The 17623-nt window shown below is 39.9% G+C and overlaps 1 protein-coding gene across 5 annotated transcripts in view; it reads left to right on the top strand.

Annotated features, from left to right (window-relative positions):
- Positions 1–11990, top strand: part of RHOBTB1 (Rho related BTB domain containing 1) — a 68176-nt gene extending 56186 nt beyond the window's left edge. For 3 of the 5 annotated variants that reach the window (XM_032784981.2, XM_032784980.2, XM_032784984.2), the window contains 4 exons: positions 4288–4438; positions 6780–6868; positions 8962–9067; positions 9620–11989. In XM_032784981.2, coding sequence (XP_032640872.1) covers positions 4288–4438; positions 6780–6868; positions 8962–9067; positions 9620–9789 — 516 coding nt within the window. In that variant the 3' untranslated portion in view covers positions 9790–11989. Of the gene's footprint in view, positions 1–4287; positions 4439–6779; positions 6869–8961; positions 9068–9619 lie in introns of all 5 variants that reach the window. The other 2 variants (XM_075072583.1, XM_075072584.1) reach the window with 2 other exon arrangements.
- The last annotated feature ends 5633 nt before the right edge of the window (positions 11991–17623 follow it).

Below are 17623 nucleotides of genomic sequence, written 5' to 3'. Positions count from 1 at the left end.
GCCCCAGCCTTGAGCCACCCCCAAACCTGGAGCCCCTTCCTGTACCTGAAACCCTTCATCCCTGGCCCCACCCCAGAGCCTGTACCCCCAGTCCAGAGCCCTGACCCCCTCCTGCACCCGAGCCATCTACCACAGCCCTGAGCCCCCTCAACCCAGAGCCCCTTCCTGCACCCCAACTCCTCATTCCCAGCCCCACCCTGCAGCCCTCACCTCTGCACCCCAAACCTCTGCCACAGCCCTGATCCTCTCCCACAAACCCCTCATCCCCAGCTCCATTGAGTTGGGGGGCTTCAACAATTTTCTTCAACTGAGGCACCAGAAAAAAAGTTTGAAAACCACTGATGTAAATAATAATATTAGTTTTCCTGCAGTATCTCACATCTTTGATATTAAGGTTAAGTGACCCTAGGGTGACCAGACTTCTCGATTTTATTGGTACTGTCCCAATATTTACTTGTTTATCCCGCAAATGGTCCCAATATTTTGCCCTCCAGTACATAGGCAGAGGGGGCTCACATCCCTCCCTGCCACAACTCTGCCGCTCCTTCCCCCATTGAAGCCCTGCTCCCTCACTGCGCTGTTGGATCTCCCCCCAAATCCCCACCCTGGCCCCGCCTCTTCCCCAAGCACACCGCATTCCTCCTCCTCCTCCCCCCTGTCGTCAGCTGTATGGCAGCGCTAGTGCTGGAGGGAGTGGGGAGAAGCAGGATGCGGCAGCCAGCTCAGAGGAGGTGGAGGTGCAGTGGAGGCTAGCTGGTGCAGTGGGGCAGTGCGTGGAGCTGCCAGTGGGTGCTGTGCTCCCACCAATTTTTCCTGTTCTCCGGGGGCTCTTATTTTGCTTTTGTTTTTGTTTTTACCTCCGCCACCAGCTCTTGGTTTTTGTTGCTCTGCCAGCACGCCTCCGCATCCCGATATTTCATGTCTCTCATCTGGTCACCCTAAGTGAACCATTCACATACATAATGTAAGGCAATTAAACCAGGAAAGGAAATTTAGTATCTACAAGCTAATTTGGTTACCTTGTTAAACTTCTAACAGGATATTTGTAAACACAGATAAACAGTCCTAGCATCTTTCATATTCAAGTAAATGGTCTTGACTGCAATTGTAATGCCTCCTGTTAAGTTGTTATGGGTCATACACAGGTCAGCTGGTCTGCCAGTGTCACAAGACTATATATGCAACCCAATGTGTTAAACCAGGGGTAGGTAACCTATGGCCCGGGTGCCAAAGGCGGCACGTGAGCTGATTTTCAGTGGCACTCACACTGTTTGGGTCCTGGCCACCAGTCCGGGGAGCCCTGCATTTTAATTTAATTTTAAATGAAGCTTCTTAAACATTTTAAAAACCTTATTTACTTTACATACAACAATAGTTTAGTAATATATTATAGACTTACAGAAAGAGACCTTCTAAAAACATTAGAATGTATTACTGGCATGTGGAACCTTAAATCAGAGTGAATAAATGAAAACTTGGCACACCACTTCTGAAAGGTTGCCAACCCCTGTGTTAAACTAATAGAATGGACCTGGCTTACAGTACATCAACAAAAACTAGGGACTTAATACTGATCCAGTCTTCATGTTCTCTTGTGTAGGGCATGTATGAGATGCTGTGTAAACTGTCTCAACATAGTGGAGTAGGTCATGGCAAAGACCTCTTTTAGGCACTCCAGTCACTTGGGAAGGGCTGTGTGTGCATTAAGCTGATTGTTTGGATCAGTCTTTGCAGAGTTTTTTCTTCAAATTTATTGATTTCCTGATTTTTGTCATGTTGTTGTCGTCTTAATATTAATGGGACTTGCATTAACATCCAGGGGAAAATATGCCCCTTAGTGGTGTTATACTTTTGTTACTGAACTTTTTTGTATTTAATATTCTAGAAGACAGTATTATATTTAAATTGTTCTCATTACTTTTAATATGGCAGTAAACACAGTTCCTTCCCCAGAGGCACACTCAGCAAGTTGGTCATTAAAAATACATACCTTGATTGTAGTAAGCAATACATAGCAATAAGAATATATATTCATTTTACACAAGCCTATTTGTAATGATAAACGTAATAGTCTTAGCTCATCTTTTGCAATTTAATATTTTAAATGTACTAAACTTTAGTTTTCTGGAGTTTGTGCAATATAGTACTTGGATCTAAGAGCTTTAAAAGTATAAATTGGAATGTGTATGTAGCATATTGCCTTGGTCTAGTTTACAGAAACATAATGATTTGCTTCTCAATGAAATTTGCCAGAATTCTGTAGGTAGAACACAGTTTTTTATAAGATAAGCACTAAATGGTCAATATGCAAGTTAACAAAAAAACAACTCTTCTTCGTGTAACTTGCATTTGGACTGACAAACCAGTAGATCCAGTGTGGCAGCTGCTTCATCAAATGACACACGACAAAGGGTCTGATCCAAACCATATTGAAATTAGTTGAAAGGCTGCACCTGACTTCAGTAAATTTTGGATCTAGCCTCTAGTGGCTGCAGGGACAGACATATTAAGTTTGCCACTATTGTATGTGTTTCGTTTACTAGAGTAGATTATTTTGTCTATTTTCTTCTTCACCTACAGCAAAACAAGGGAATTTAATTTTGCTTTGCTACTTTAAAAAAAAATCATGGACTAATATTTTCCAGGTAACTAGTGATTTTTTGTGTGTGACATTTCGGTTGCCTAACTTAAGACACCCTTAATGGTACCTGAATTTCAGAAAATGCTCATCACTCACCTTCTGAAAACCAGATCCCTTAAAGTGTTGCGAGTGGAGCTCTTAAAAATTGAGGTGCCCAAAATCACTAATCATTTTGTGAAAATCATTGCCCTATTCTATAATTTATCTTAGTCCCTTTTATGTGTGAAGGTTTGTATGCCATTACTAACAAAGGTTGAAATAGTAAACACAATTTTCAATGCCTGTTTAAGTGTACTGCTGGGATTTTTTTAAAAGGAGAGTAAGGGAATTAGGCATCCAACTCCCATTGACATGATAGAGAATTGGGCACCCAAATCACGTAAACCCCTTAAATATTCCAGCCTATATTTATGTTAATTGGGGAGGAGTTGGGCTTTCTTCCTTTTTGACACCTGCTATGGCTACATTCATCAGTATTGCATCAGCCACAGCCTTGCTGTTCTCTGCTTTCATTCATTACTAATTAACTGAAAGTGGTAATAGCAATGGAGATGCAAATTAGAGCTATCGAAAGCAATCCCTGTAGAAATAGTAGTACTGCTAGCTATTGAAAAATAATTAGCAGTAGAAGAATATTTTCTGAATTGTTTTTAGCTCAATAGTATTTATATTAGGAGCACCAATTAGCTAATACTAACGAGTGGTCCAAAGCCATAAAGGAACAACCTGCTCACAAGGCTTCTGTGTATTTTTCTCCATTCTTTAGGCTAACCAACATTTGAGTTTTTTATGGAGTGCCTCAGTGTATGTGACTTTGGATGGGAAAATAGAAAGCTTCAACCAGTGTTGATGATACAAATATAACCATAAGCCAGGATCACTTCTGATCAATTAGACTGAAGTACATTAATCTCTGTTTGTAACTATTTTTTGTTTTAATGATTTTTCTATCTGTTAGTTGTCTTACTGCATGTTCTCCAAAATATCCCTACCCAAAGCATTGGCATTTCTTTTCTTAGTGCCATTATCTGATTGCTGTTGAAAAGATTGTGCATCATAGGGAGTTAGACTTCATTATTCAAGGTGTATATGTTTTCACAATGGACTATGGGGATGCAGCTCTGGGACTTATTTGGCAATAACCCACTGACTGCCCCTGAGCACTTGAGTCTATACAAGAAAGAAACAACTCTAATATTCCAGACAGTATTCAAAACAGCAGTGACAGCTACACTGTTTATAAAGAAAAAGTGGTTGCTTTATTGATAGCCATAAAATATTACCATACCAGCCATTGATCTTTACTGGTAACTGCTCTGACATCAAACAGTCCCACCTTTTTAAGGGTGTGGCCCAGATGATCTGCTGGTGCAATTTACATTACCTTTGGTGGAGCTGCATACATTTAAACTGGCTGAGGATCTGACTTCATGTACATACATAACTAGAATCTGACAGATTTGTTGATAGCTCTTGAGCTTTAAATTTAATATGGAGTCTCTCTCTAATATTTTACTATATTTCTAAAACATGCCAGAAGGGAAAAGGATAGCAAGGTGGGAGAGGATGCATATGGCCTGTATGCGCTAAGTGCTTGACTACATATCTTTCACTAGAGAACATTTTTTTAAAATACCTTTTTCCAGGTGGTTCTTCCCAACATAAACAAGACTTCTATGCAGGCAGTTCTGGATTATTTGTATACCAAGCAATTATCATCGAGTCAGGAGTTGGACATGCTTGAATTAATTGCACTGGCAAACAGATTTTGCCTCCCACACTTGGTTGCACTGGCAGGTAAGGATTCTGACGCTTTGCAGGTGCAATGCCTTCATGGACTGCTGTATTACTTCTTAGTGATTTTTGAATATATACAATTTTTTTTGCTATGAATGCTGAAGGAAAGAAATGCTGTTCTTTTATAGAAAGCCAAATTGTATTACAATATGGTATTTTCACTTTTAAAAAAATGTGCTTGTCTTTCTCTTTCCACTCTCTCTGGGACTTGTGCTAAATTAATGCAGTCCTTTTAAAATGTTCCATACTTTAGAAATAGGAAGTGAAAAGCTTCTCTTCAGCTTTAATATAATGTCTGCAATTCATAATGTCCATTCTATTATTTTTAACTTGCAGCAAAACAGTAGGGACACTAAGCTTTCCATTATAATGAACTAGGCTTTCCATGATAAAATCCATTTAGAGACCATAATAACTGAACCAATTTAAAATTGATCTGATTCAAACTCTTTGTAGAGTGCTGTCCAGATCTATTTTTACTGCCCAAACTAGAGTCAGTTAGTTATTCTGCTGTAGATAGGGGGGCTCCACATGCATAATTTCAAGAAAATCAACTTTTCCATCTTTAAGTTACACCAAAACGGCAGCATGGGATACTTTAATACTAAATCCACATGCACCAAACTTCTAGACAGTGATTTTTTTTCTCTTTCCTAATATCATACCAAAAGAGGGTGGTGATTCTGAGAGATGGGAAGACCAAGTTGAACAAATTCACAAGATGAATTTTAGTCATTTTCTTGAGCATCATGTACCCAAATCTTCAGGTAGCTTTAAGTTGTGCAACAAGACATTCAACTGCTGACAGCATTACTGAACTAACTGAGGCCCTGCTCCTACCAAAGTTTTTGTGGGGCCTGATATAGATATCCTTCTCAACATTTGTGGAACAAATGTGCTTTAAATGGTAAGAACATCTTATTCTGTCTCATTTAGTGAAAAATTCATTGTGAATTCAAAGGCTACTTTTTGTCCTGTTGCTAAGATTGCATACAATGGATTTGAATCAGGCCAGCTGTGGTTGTCTCTAACATTCTGTCGGAAGTAATGACTGCTCTGTTGCACCCTCTTCTGGCCAAGTGTGGCTCTGATGAGTCCTGTCTCAGTTCCCTGTTCACTCAGGCTCCTTTTAGAAGTCCACATTGTTGAGATATTCAAACCACTCCCCCTTCTAGGGTCTCATCTATTAAGTCCTGGACAAAGTCTTTCAGAACAGAATTCAAACTTACAAAGTCATCAGCCCAGTTTCATCAGCACCCAGTCCCTCTCCCCGAGGGTCAGTCCTCTCCTTAAAGTTCCGTTCTTTCAACCCAGACCCAGGCTGGACATACCCCCTCCTCCTGAGAGTCTGTCTTTCTGCTCTCCCAGCATCTCTTGGCTGGAGTTTGGCCTTTTCCACAGGCCTTTCCCCTGCTAATTCAGGGCCAGAAGGAGCCTTCTTACTCCTTGGAGTGTCTGCAGACATCTGCCAAGAACCACCTGCAGCTGTACCCACACCTTTTTATAAAGCCAAGGTGCCTCTCATTAATCTCAACTGGGCAGCAGGTAATGGTGCACTGGACCACGATACCTCTCAGAGGGGCCAGTCATCCTGGCACACAGTCCATCCTATTATCAGATGTTGACCCTTCTGGGAAAGGGGTAAGTGGGTTCTGCTGACTTACCGAGGCAGGTGGCTTACCTCATCTAGATACAAGAAACCAGGGGTGGCTCTCTGAGGAGAGAGTGAGTGTATTCTGGAGACTGAGCATTCCTAAGGGGGGGACCATAGGAGCAGCCTCTCCTGAGAAGACTCCAAGTGAACTTTGCTGTCATTATTAACTTCTTCATTAATAGAGCCAAACCATAACAGTGGGGGGTGGGGTGAGGTTTTGATTCTGCATAGTACCTGGACTCTGTTCTAGAGCAGGCTGGGAACAGCACTTACTCAGAGGTATCCTTTATAGGGAATCCAAGGGTTCTAACTACTAGGGAATCAGGAGTGATTATTGCATAAACATAAGTGCACGCAAGATCTGTGTGTACAAAAGGACATATTTACACTTAGGGGGCAAATCCTCAGCTAGTGTAAACTGTCCTAGCTCTGTTGGCTGGGGATCTACTCCTAGATAGGAGGGCAACTCCAGAGACCACAGTGGAGCTGCACCTGCTTACGCCAGCTCTGACTCTGATCAGAAATCCAAATGGATCTACTGCTGGTGCAGTAGTTGCTGTATTTCTCTTTCATGCTAACACACAAATTCTTTGGTTCTTGGTTCCCTAAATGAACTGCATTTATAAATAATGTTACCCTGAAATATGTATTTTTACAGTGTCAGCTATTAGTTTTCTACTTTAACAGAGCAGCATGCTGTGCAGGAGCTGACTAAAGCCTCAGGGAATGGCATTGGCATAGATGGTGAAGTACTCTCCTATTTGGAATTGGCCCAGGTTAGTAGTGATTGATTTTTAACCTTTTTAAAGGCATTCTGCCCAATTGCAGTACTCTGAAAAATGATGGTGTTGAGCATTATATCTGCGTAAATAAAGTCTTTCAAACAAAGGACCCCTTGTTTCCACTGAAAAGAATTGAGGGACCACAGTTATCATACTGTACTCAGGCTTCTCGGCATCTTAATTTTTAAAACTTAATTGCTGAGATAATAACACTGTATCTTTTAAAATGTTTAATGTCCTTTGAAGAACAGATTTACCTTCTCCACATCAGTTGAGAAATCAAGCTCTATATATTGAGGCTTAGTTTAGTGTCTATCAAATACATGTTTCAGTTTTTACTTGTGGGGAAGCCTCTGTAAGGTGGCAGAGCCTAGTGTCTCCGGCCTTGTGTCTCATGTCCTGAAATCCCATGAATAAAGCTCTCTAGCTTTCTCACGCTCAGGTATTCTTAGTGAGTGTCACCATTTTATGCCTATATGCCCCTTAAATCTTTCTCCATTAGGTTGCTATGAATGTAGTACATGTCCTGCATTGGGAGGGCAGAGTTAGGGTATGGCTACACTGCACACCTTACAGCGGTGCAGCTGTGCTGCTGCAGTCGGGCCATTGTAACATGCACAGTGTAGCTGCTCTTTGTCAGCAGGAGAAAGCTCTCCTGGTGACAAAATAAAAGCATCTCCAACACGGAGCGGTAGCTTTGTCAGTGGGAGATCATCTCCCACAGACGAAACACTGTCCACACTGGCGCTTTTTGTCATCAAAACTTTTGTCGTTCAGAGGGATGGTTTTTTTACACCCCCTGAGCAACAGAAGTGCAGTGTAGACATGGCCTAAGTGGCCACCCTCAAGGGCGACATATCTGCAATACAGAGCCATTCTTTATGACTCTGAGCAAATTGCCCATCATGCTACCTTACGTTCAAGCACATCACTTCTCTGCCTGAGCTCCTTGTTTTTAAATATGTGACTGTTTTCCCCTAAAGGACTGTTGCAATATGGTTTCTTCAGGGATGCGATAGTAAAAGATATTTTGCTTGTTATATCAGAAATTGAGTTATAGAGTTTAAGGCCCGAAGGGACCATCAAATCATCTAGGCTGGCCTCCTGTATATCACAGGCCACCAACACCACCCAGCCAAAGTTAGCAAAAAATATTACAGTGCACAAATGATTCTTCAAAACACCCTAATGACTAAGGCTGGCTTCTGCCTGTGCTATTAGACCCTTGCTTTCTTGACCAGCATATAGTGCCCCCTGGCCACTGCAAGCATCTGCTTTCAGCTCTGTCTGGACTCCGAGAAAAGAATGCTAGTTCTGCTAAACTATGGGGATTGTTGGGGTGGTGGTTGGGTATAGAAGTCATCAGTTCAAATCCTGTTATGATTTGATCTGTGTCTTGTGCCATAGAACAATGTGAAGTGTTTATGACATGTTAAGGTTTTAAACAGGTAATCAGAATGCCAAATAGATGCACATGCTTTACCAATCTGGCTCATATTATAGCTCTACTTTCTTATGAGCAGGCTGCCTGTTTCAGGCTTTGTACTGTGCTTTCAACAGTGCCTTAAGCTCCATCACTGAGAACACTTCTCTGGGGAGTGAGTTACTACAGGGTAAGATTTGTAGTAACTTAATGGCTGCTGCAAACCTAGGTTTAAGTGCATAGGATCACAGTTAGATCCCATCCTATGAGATACTGAGTGCCTCCTGCCAGATGCTAAGGGCCTTAAACTCCCATTGAAGTGAAATAAAGTTGAAGCTGTTCACATCTCTCAGGAGGTGCTCACCACATTGCAGAAAGAGTTAGAACCCTGACTCAGCTACTCCCACTGACAATCCCATTTTGACCACTGAGTGCGCCAGTGGATTTTTATGTAAAAGGAACAGTAACTCTAAATCCACATGGTGCAGCTAGAAGCATCTGCTGAGCAGCTGCTCAGTCTCTGCTGAGTGTTATGCAATAATCCCCAATGCTGAGAGCATGGCAGGATAGATTCATTTAGGGATCACGCTTGCCTTAACTTGTAGCTTTTGTGCATGATGACCAGTAGTAACAGGAAATGTAAACTGACTGTCTTTGCTTGTAGTTTCACAATGCTAATCAGCTGGCAGCGTGGTGCTTGCACTACATCTGCACCAATTACAACAGTGTTTGCTCCAAATTCCGCAAAGAAATAAAAGCTAAGTCTCCAGGTAAGACCATCTTCAACTTTCCCCCCATCCTTTCCTGACCTGTTTTCTTTTTCCTTTCTGTCCTTTGAACATGAACAAGTGAATTAGCTCAACTAAACTATGATGGAAATCTAGTGTTCTTTCCATCTTGAGTTCTTCTGATCAGGTAACCAAAGAGTTAGAATCCTCCTTCTGCCTCATGGACCAAGACTTACATATATAACTCCTATCAGCCGCACTGAGAATGGCATGAATGTCTCCCTATGCTTCGCCTCAAAAAATATATTCGGTGTCTGAATGTATTTTACACTATTCTGTCATAGAACAATAAACAGTGTGCTTTGCCTAAGCTGCTTTCATCTGAGCCTCTCAGCACTTTACAAACATTTAGTTAATCCATAACAGCATTGCACTGAGACAGGTGAGTATCCTCATGTCCGTTTTGCTGGTGGTTAAACTGAGGCACAGAAAGGCTAGTGAGTTAACCAAGGTAAAAATGTCTTACATCTCCTACTTTATTTGTGTCCCAGTTTTAGTATCTAAGTATCTTATTACTTTTTTTTTTTTAATCAGATAATCAAGAATATTTTGAGAGACATCGCTGGCCTCCTGTATGGTACTTAAAGGAAGAAGATCACTACCAGCGTGTTAAAAAGGAAAGAGAAAAGGAAGATATTGCACTGAATAAACATCATTCAAAGCGGAAGTGGTGCTTCTGGAATTCCTCTGCTGTAGTTGCCTGAGCAAAGCAAATACATGTAAACACTACAATGGTGTAATTATAACACTGTTCTAAAATTAGTCTTATTGTTAGAAATAAGATGTAGTTCAGGTTCCCGGCACTGATTTTATTCCATGTTATGCATTTATCATTGTTAGGGTCAAAAGCACAAGCTCAGCTATAGCGAGCCTGGAATAGTTCCTTAAACTGATACGTATATTTTTCGTTAGTAAGCAAAATAAGCATCTACCATTATTACATTTCTTTTTATACAAAAACAAATCCAGCATTAATGTTTCAAACTCTAAATTGGGAAATATTTTTATACTGTCTTGTGTATTTTGTTTAAATAAAAATTTAGGGGTATAACTTTATTTTACAGACCACAAAATAACCACATAGCAGCTTTGTAATTAGATTTTAACTATTTTTCTTATGTGAGTACAGCAAAATATAAACTAACATCCCCTCTTAATAGATAACATTCTGTCTTAAGTGACCAATTTAAAAGTACTCAGTGAAAATTATCATCTTAGTTAAAAATGAGCTTCTACTAAGCTACCAGTTTTTGTCCCTACATTCTATACACTCATAACATAATTAGATGGTTATTTCTTCTTTCTAAAGTAAAGGGTTATAATAAGATTAAATGCTGTATAACTTGCAGTTATTTGATCTTTGTTCAACTGAATAATAGGCAGTATGATTACCTGTTCAACTGCAGGAACATGTATTTCTAATATTTGCCATGTAAGTGCATATAATTATGGGCCATGTGAAATCTAGTGATTCTAAGTATTCAGAGGTTTTAAAGGTCTAGATTGAAGAGGATAATTTTTAAATCATTAGAAGCTTATTAATTTATATCTTTATCCAGGGCAAACTAAGTATGGATCTGAATACAAAAAGCAGATATGCTAGTAGTCTTGGAATTACTGTATTATAGTTAGTTACTCTTTGAGAGCCTAATTCTGCAGTCATTCCTCTTTCAGAACTCCTTTTTGCTTCTACAGGAGTTATGCAAATGAAAGGCTGCGCAAACAAGTAGATACATTCCTCTGTTGTTGATGTAGCATCCTGCAAATGAAGAATGATATTTTAATTAGATTACATTCCTTCTGGAAGCAGATATTCGAAGAAAGCACAAAGCTGGAGTCTCAGTGTATAAAATCCCTGCATTGGGCAGGAGGGGGAAAGAACATCCAGTGTTTTGAAATTTCCTTTGGGTTTATGATTTTCTAATGACTGTCACTCTGAACTTACACTGTTGCATTAGAAAAATATCAGGCTAGGGGTGCTTTGAAAAGACCAAACTAAAACACTTCTAAAATTATACTAGAGAACGTATGTAGGCCTATGACTATCTCAGGCACAGTTCTGTAATTGAGGTAATATTATGTTATCAGTTTTGTTAATGCTGTTTTCTGCAGGCAGCTCAGCATACTAATGTGAAAAGCTTTTGATTTTGACTTTTCCTGTATTCATAGACAAGGCAGTAAGTTCAAACCCCAGTGCTCAGAGTCAGGAAAGGTTTCAGACTGCAAGCCATACGTACTTCCAAATACTCAGCTTCAAGTCAGAGCCTGTTCTTGGGAGATGCCACCTTAGGGTGGTAGAAGCTGCTTGGCGTGGGTGCTGAAGAGACTCCTGTAAAGAAAACAGGTAACAGACTCCATCACCTACAAGATTTATCACTGTACAGTGATAAGGAAGGGCTATAAAGAAAGGATGGCTGCAAGTTTATCCGCATTAATTCCTGGCCAGTAGTATTGCAAATTGTGGAGGGATGAAAAAATGAGAGAATAAATTTCAAGACTAGGATGGAATTAACATCTGTTCAGTCATAAAATGTTAACAGATCATGTTTAGTAAGTATTGCTACTAGGTTTTACATAACCAAAGCTACTGTATGATTGTAATTTTGCCAAACTGTAATGGATAGATAAATGAACCTGGGGATATATGCAATAATATCCAGTTGTATTAGTTATCAGCTACTATAACCAAGTGGCTGGTTCATTTGGTTAATGCCGTCTATGGCCTTTAATCTTGGTGGTTATTTGTGTTTTTTATTTTGAAAAAGTCAATAAAACTGTTTAGTTACAAAATGTCTCCCAGTTCTTTGAATCAGCTTTCTAAATACTGTATAAAGTGCTTCACTTTATGGTGTTTGTCAACATTCAATAGTAGTAAAATATGTTTAACAAAACAGTGTATTGAATTTGTGATCACATGGCATATCAAAATTTACAGTTCAGAATGTTATAGGAGAGCCACTTGCATTTGTATTTATTGATTGGAAAAAAGAATATGGTAGGTGCTTGTCACTTAATATAAAGCTACAAACCAAACATTTTCCTGTCACTTTTTCACACTCTTCCTAATACATAATCACCAGACTGTCACCTGTGCGATGAGAAGCAAACTCTACGTGACAGAAAGCAGGAAGACACACCAGGAGTTCTTGTCGGGATTTTGGTTGGTTGGCGTTTTTTGTTATTATGTATACTATGAGCTTGCTAAATTGACTTCTTTTCTGTAGCTGGTTTCCACTAGCAGATATTTTTGAACAAGAAAAATCTCTAATTACAAGTTAGTGAACTTGTAGCAACAATTCCTCTTGATAGATCTATGCAGTTAAATTGACAAAGCTAAAAAGTTACATTTTTTTAGAGAACTTGCAAGATGATGCGTGAAGAGTGCCTTGTTCATATTTTGTTTAAAGCTATTAGACAATACCAAGGGCATTGAAAATAATCACTTTCAGCACTCAATATTCTTACTTAGTGCTAATTTATGAATATCACATGTCATAATAATTTGATTTATGAAGCAAGAATTTTTCCCTTGAATTTGAGATTAGAATTTAGGTAACATATTCAGTAAGAGAAGAATAATGTAGCAACAGAAACAATGCCACTGTGATTATGCTTAAACAGTAACGTGTAGACAAATGTGCTCCTGTTGTTGCTGATTGTTTTTAATAATTCACAGCCCTTTAGACTCCTGGTAAATAATCTGGATGTGACTTGCCATAAAACAGAAGGGGGTTTACCTATTAGTGTTGTAAAATATAGAAACAATTTTGAGAAAACTCATTCTGACTCAGAAATCTGCACTTTGGAGCTAGTCCTGCTCCCACTGTGGTCAATGTGAGTTTTGCCACTGCTTCAGTGTGAGCAGTAGGCCCTTTGTAAGAAGATGTATTACTAAGACATAGGATGAACTAGACTACAGTGCCACAGCTACAACTCTACTTTATTTCCTTTGTTCCTTGCAGGCCTAATCCGCCATGTCCATTAAATTTAGAGTCCCATTGACTTTAATGGGCATTGGATCAGACCCCATGTTAATAAAGGCAGCTGACAGCATATTAAATATGTAGATGTACTATAAAGATTACATTGGAGAGGAGAGTAATCTGGGCTCCCATTCTTATTGTGTTTGATTTAAGTAACATGGCTGATCGAAAACTTGATCTTAATGGGGGGGAGGGGCCTGCGGTATAAAAGAGGAGTAAAAAGGCACAGCCTTGCTTACTATAGTGTTCAAACAAGTTACCAAAGTGTTACGGTTTTGTGTTTCCTTCTGAATGAGAAACAACACATCCTAGAGACCATCCTGTTTGTAAAATGAGCGTTTCTCATTGTTTGAGTGTTGTGTAGTTAGACTGAGAGAACTTGCAAAATCTTGGCCTGTAAGTCAGCTCTTCCTGCTTCCAGCTCATAGCATTAAGTAGCAATATACCATGCTGAATTATGTCTGCTTTGTTGCCTAAACTCTATGATGATGAATGCTTCAGGTCCTCTCAGGATGCCTTAGGAATCGTGGGCTCCTGAGAAAGTTGCTGCCTTGCTTTCAGATGAAAGAGCAGGCCTCAGACCTATGCTGTCTTCCCATATTTCAACTTCATAAGTGAATGGTCAATGTTTATTTCCTGTGGGTTGCTATGTATATGACCTAAATGATGAGATTACATTAACAATGGCTTCATATCACTCATGGCTCTTGCTTGACTTTTTTCACTTACTAAAAATGATTTGGTAATTTTCATTGTTTTAATGGGTCCAGTCCTCATATAGACACAATTCTCATTGAAATTGATATACCCAATCATTTTGGCTTTAAGATGCCAGGAACAGTATTAGCACATTACAATCCGTTCACAGTGACTGAAACCTGTTAAGAGAAGTCTAGGCTGTGTACAGAGTCCAGGATGAGAGACAGTGTTGTACCAGCAATAGTAAGATTCTGTAGTGATATAATTCGCTATTTGTGCCTTTGCCTTCAGCTAGGAGCACATAGCTCATGTCACAGATCGCTTTGCACTGGAAACCACAGTGGTGGAGGCTCTGGCATATTAATACCTGCACTTCAGTCCACTCACTATTTATTGCTTCCATAATACCTTATGTTCTGGAGGAAATCTGACAGACTTTGGATCCATGCTGTAGGAGGCTAAGAAGAAAACGTGAACATCAGAAGATGCAAGAGGATTGTCAATAAACCCAGGGAAATCTCAATCTTTCCCTGAGATGCAGGAAAAGAAGTTAGTTTGGTTTGTGATAGAAAACTTGCTTTTTCCTTTATGTAGTGTAGCATTTCAGTTGCTTTTGTAGAAAGACCATGTGGCCATCGTCCTACGTGATACAGGTGAAATTATTTTGAACGATAAAAAACTCCATGCACAGATTCTGAGTGCCCTGTCAGTTGAAATGACAATGCTAGGTAGACAGTTCAACAGCTCACTCTCCTGCCATGCAGCAGCTCTGAATGCAAATGACAACTCCACACTACTTCAATCTCCCATAGCTCTCTTTAAAGGCCTGGTGGACTAAATGAGCCCTATAACATGAAAGTTCATAAATTTGGGCTATTTTGAACCAAGATCAGAAAGGCATTCCAGAGCCCCAGGATCCTGATAGCAAATTCCCTGCTGGCTGTTCCTGTCTCTGTTCTGCGGAAGGGGATCTAGTATTTGTGTATTACCATTGCACCTAGGAACCCCAGGCATGGACCATTGCAGTAGGTACTCTATAAACATAACAAAAAAAGACACTTTTAAAATCTATTTGGAAACTCAGTGGTAAACAGTGCAGGTCCCAGAGCACCATTTTCCCACAATCAGCACATTGCACAACAGTCTAACCTTGAAATTACGAAGACATGGATGATGGTAGTAAGTGTGTGGACCAACAATATAAAGGCATTAAACCAGGCTTCTGCTTCCTAAAGCTTTGGAATAGAACTATCCCCCTCCAGATTGCAGTTGCATGCTTCAGCAATTATGCACAGTGGCCAAGGTTTAGCACCACTTATTTTACTGGTCTGACCATCCACTTTGAAGAAATACCAATGTAGTTTTCTCCTCCTCCTCTGCTTTCTGCTGTTCTGAAGTTTCTGGATAAGAAAGTGGCTGATGATGCTCACGAGAGAAGATTTTATTCTTTGGCTAACTTTTTCTTACCTCTCACTTAAAAAAAAAAAAAAAAAAAAAAAAAAAATTAAAAATGAATTCTGTATTCCCTTGGGGGATTAATTTTTTGAAGCTGTTATGGCCATTTAGTGCGGATTACATGGTGTTACAGGTATTAGTGTTAAGCATTCTAATTATCTTTGCTGTAGCCCATTGAAGCTGAAAATTCTATTGTCTGTATCTGTGGGTATGTGATAAATTAAATCGTTACATATATATTATCAAGCATATAATTTGGAGGTTCTCATGAATGCTCAGCTGTGAATCCCTCCTAGACTATTAAAAACATTTAGATGTTGAGTATGTATTTAAAAGAGTATGTTTCCTTAGATTTCCAACAAGGTCTCCAATTAGACCTATGTCCTTTTTCCTGCAAAGTGTATTATTGATCTTTGTACTAACTATAGCAGCACTCACACAAACTTTCTTAATGGTAAAGTGACTAGAATATTAATTTGTAGGTAATTAACAGATCAAATAATTTCTACCACATCACCCATTTTATGACCACTATTCAGACAGATGGTTCTGTAAGGAGAAGGGAAGAATGTTGTTTGTTCAGCTCCAACTGATGAGATAAGCCTCAAGCTGCTTGGTTTGGGGTCTTACAAATCTCCCTCCAGTTTATTTAGTTTTATTACAACCTGAACATTTTTGCAGCTGATATGGACTCTCTAGTTCTCAGACTCCTCTTATGGGAGTCGCCTTGTCTGATGTCATGGAGACTTTCTCCTGCCACTATTGTCTGTGCCTCCTGTAGCATTGCCAAAATGTGAACTAAATCCTAGGGTTGTGTAGAGAGAAGGCTTCTGAAACATCAGGCAGGGTCAGAAGACAGGGTACTGGGTTAGATGAACTGTTGGTCTGACCCAATATGGCCACTCTGATTTTCTTAAGAAGCTGACAGGGAAACAAAGGAAGACTGCAAGTCTTGGAATTTAAGGGCATGTTGAGTCATTTTAGGTTAAGCTGATGGACTGGGCTAATTTGAGATAAATAGAAGGGGACCGGTTAGGAGAAATCATGATGAAATGCCTTTTATGACATGTAGCCAATCTGTGACTGCTAGCTGCAAACATCTCTAATGGCCAGAGATGGGACACTAGAGGGGGAGGGTTCTGAGTTACTAGAGAATTCTTTCCCAGGTGTCTGGTTGGTGGGTCTTGCCCACATGCTCAGCGTCTAACTGATAGCCATATTTCGGGTTGGGAAAAGTGTTCCCCCAGGTCAGATTGGCAGAGACCCTTGGGTTTTTTCACCTTCCTCTGCAACATGGGGCACAGGTCACTTGCAGGTTTAACCTAGTATAAATGGTGGATTCTTTGTAACTTGACATCTTTAAATCCTGATTTGAGGGCTTCAGTAACTCAACCAGAGGTTAGGAGTCTATTATAGGATTGGTTGGGTGAGGTTCTGTGGCTTGCAATGTGCAGGAGGTCAGAATAGATGATCACGATGGTCTCTTCTGACCTTAGAGCCAGTGAGTCTCTTTTGCAGATCCATCTCCCTTTGCTCAATCTCTCTCTTTGCTGTCTCCATGACTTCCTCCCACACAGCTAGAAGTGTTACTGGCTCAGTCCATCCACCCTGAGATTCCTTTTCACCTTCAAATAAGTATTGAGGGCCTCTTCCTGCTCTCTGGCATTCATCCATGCAGTGGCTACAACACACCCAAAGCATCAAGTTTTGTGCAGTTCCCTTATTTCATCTTCAGTCTGGTTGGTGAATGGCAGTGAAGTTGGAGCTTTCACAAATGAGTTGGACAGAGTTCATCACTGACAGACCACTTGGGTCATTGAAGAGCTACAGTTTTCACAGATGCCTGTCCTTTCTCAGGTAACTGTTAATGCAAAATAAATAGACTTAGTGGCAGGCTGCAAGAATTGATTGCTGTGTTTAACGGACAGTTTATTTGAACTGAGATTTTTCTTCTAGTCATTGTGAGGTTTGCTTTGTTTTCTGGAAATGAACTGATTGAGAAGAGGAAGGAGAACTGAAAAGGAATTAATGCACCTGGGGCAAAAGATAATTGGGCTCTTAAATTAGCATTGAGGAATTGATATGCTTGTATTATGAATCTAGATTAAAGGCTAAGTAATCATATCTCATGGTCAATAGGGTTCCAGCTGACGCAATATAGTCATTGCTGGCTGAACATTTTTTCTTCAAAGACACTAGAATTTTTTCATAAAAAGTTTCTGTGATGTCTGTTAACACATCTGACCCTATTCTTCCAATAATGAAAGAGCAGTCTTGGAAGGGGGAAAAAAAAAAAAGTAAGTCCATAACAGGTTTACAATTTGTGAGGCCCCAGGGAAAAGTGGGTTTTGGTGGTGAAATTCCCTTCAACACTCTTCTCTCCCTCCCGTTGTGTCTGTTT

This window comes from Chelonoidis abingdonii, chromosome 15, assembly GCF_003597395.2.
Source record: "Chelonoidis abingdonii isolate Lonesome George chromosome 15, CheloAbing_2.0, whole genome shotgun sequence".
NCBI classification, from domain to species: Eukaryota; Metazoa; Chordata; order Testudines; family Testudinidae; genus Chelonoidis; species Chelonoidis abingdonii.
This window is presented reverse-complemented; position numbering and strand designations above follow the sequence as displayed.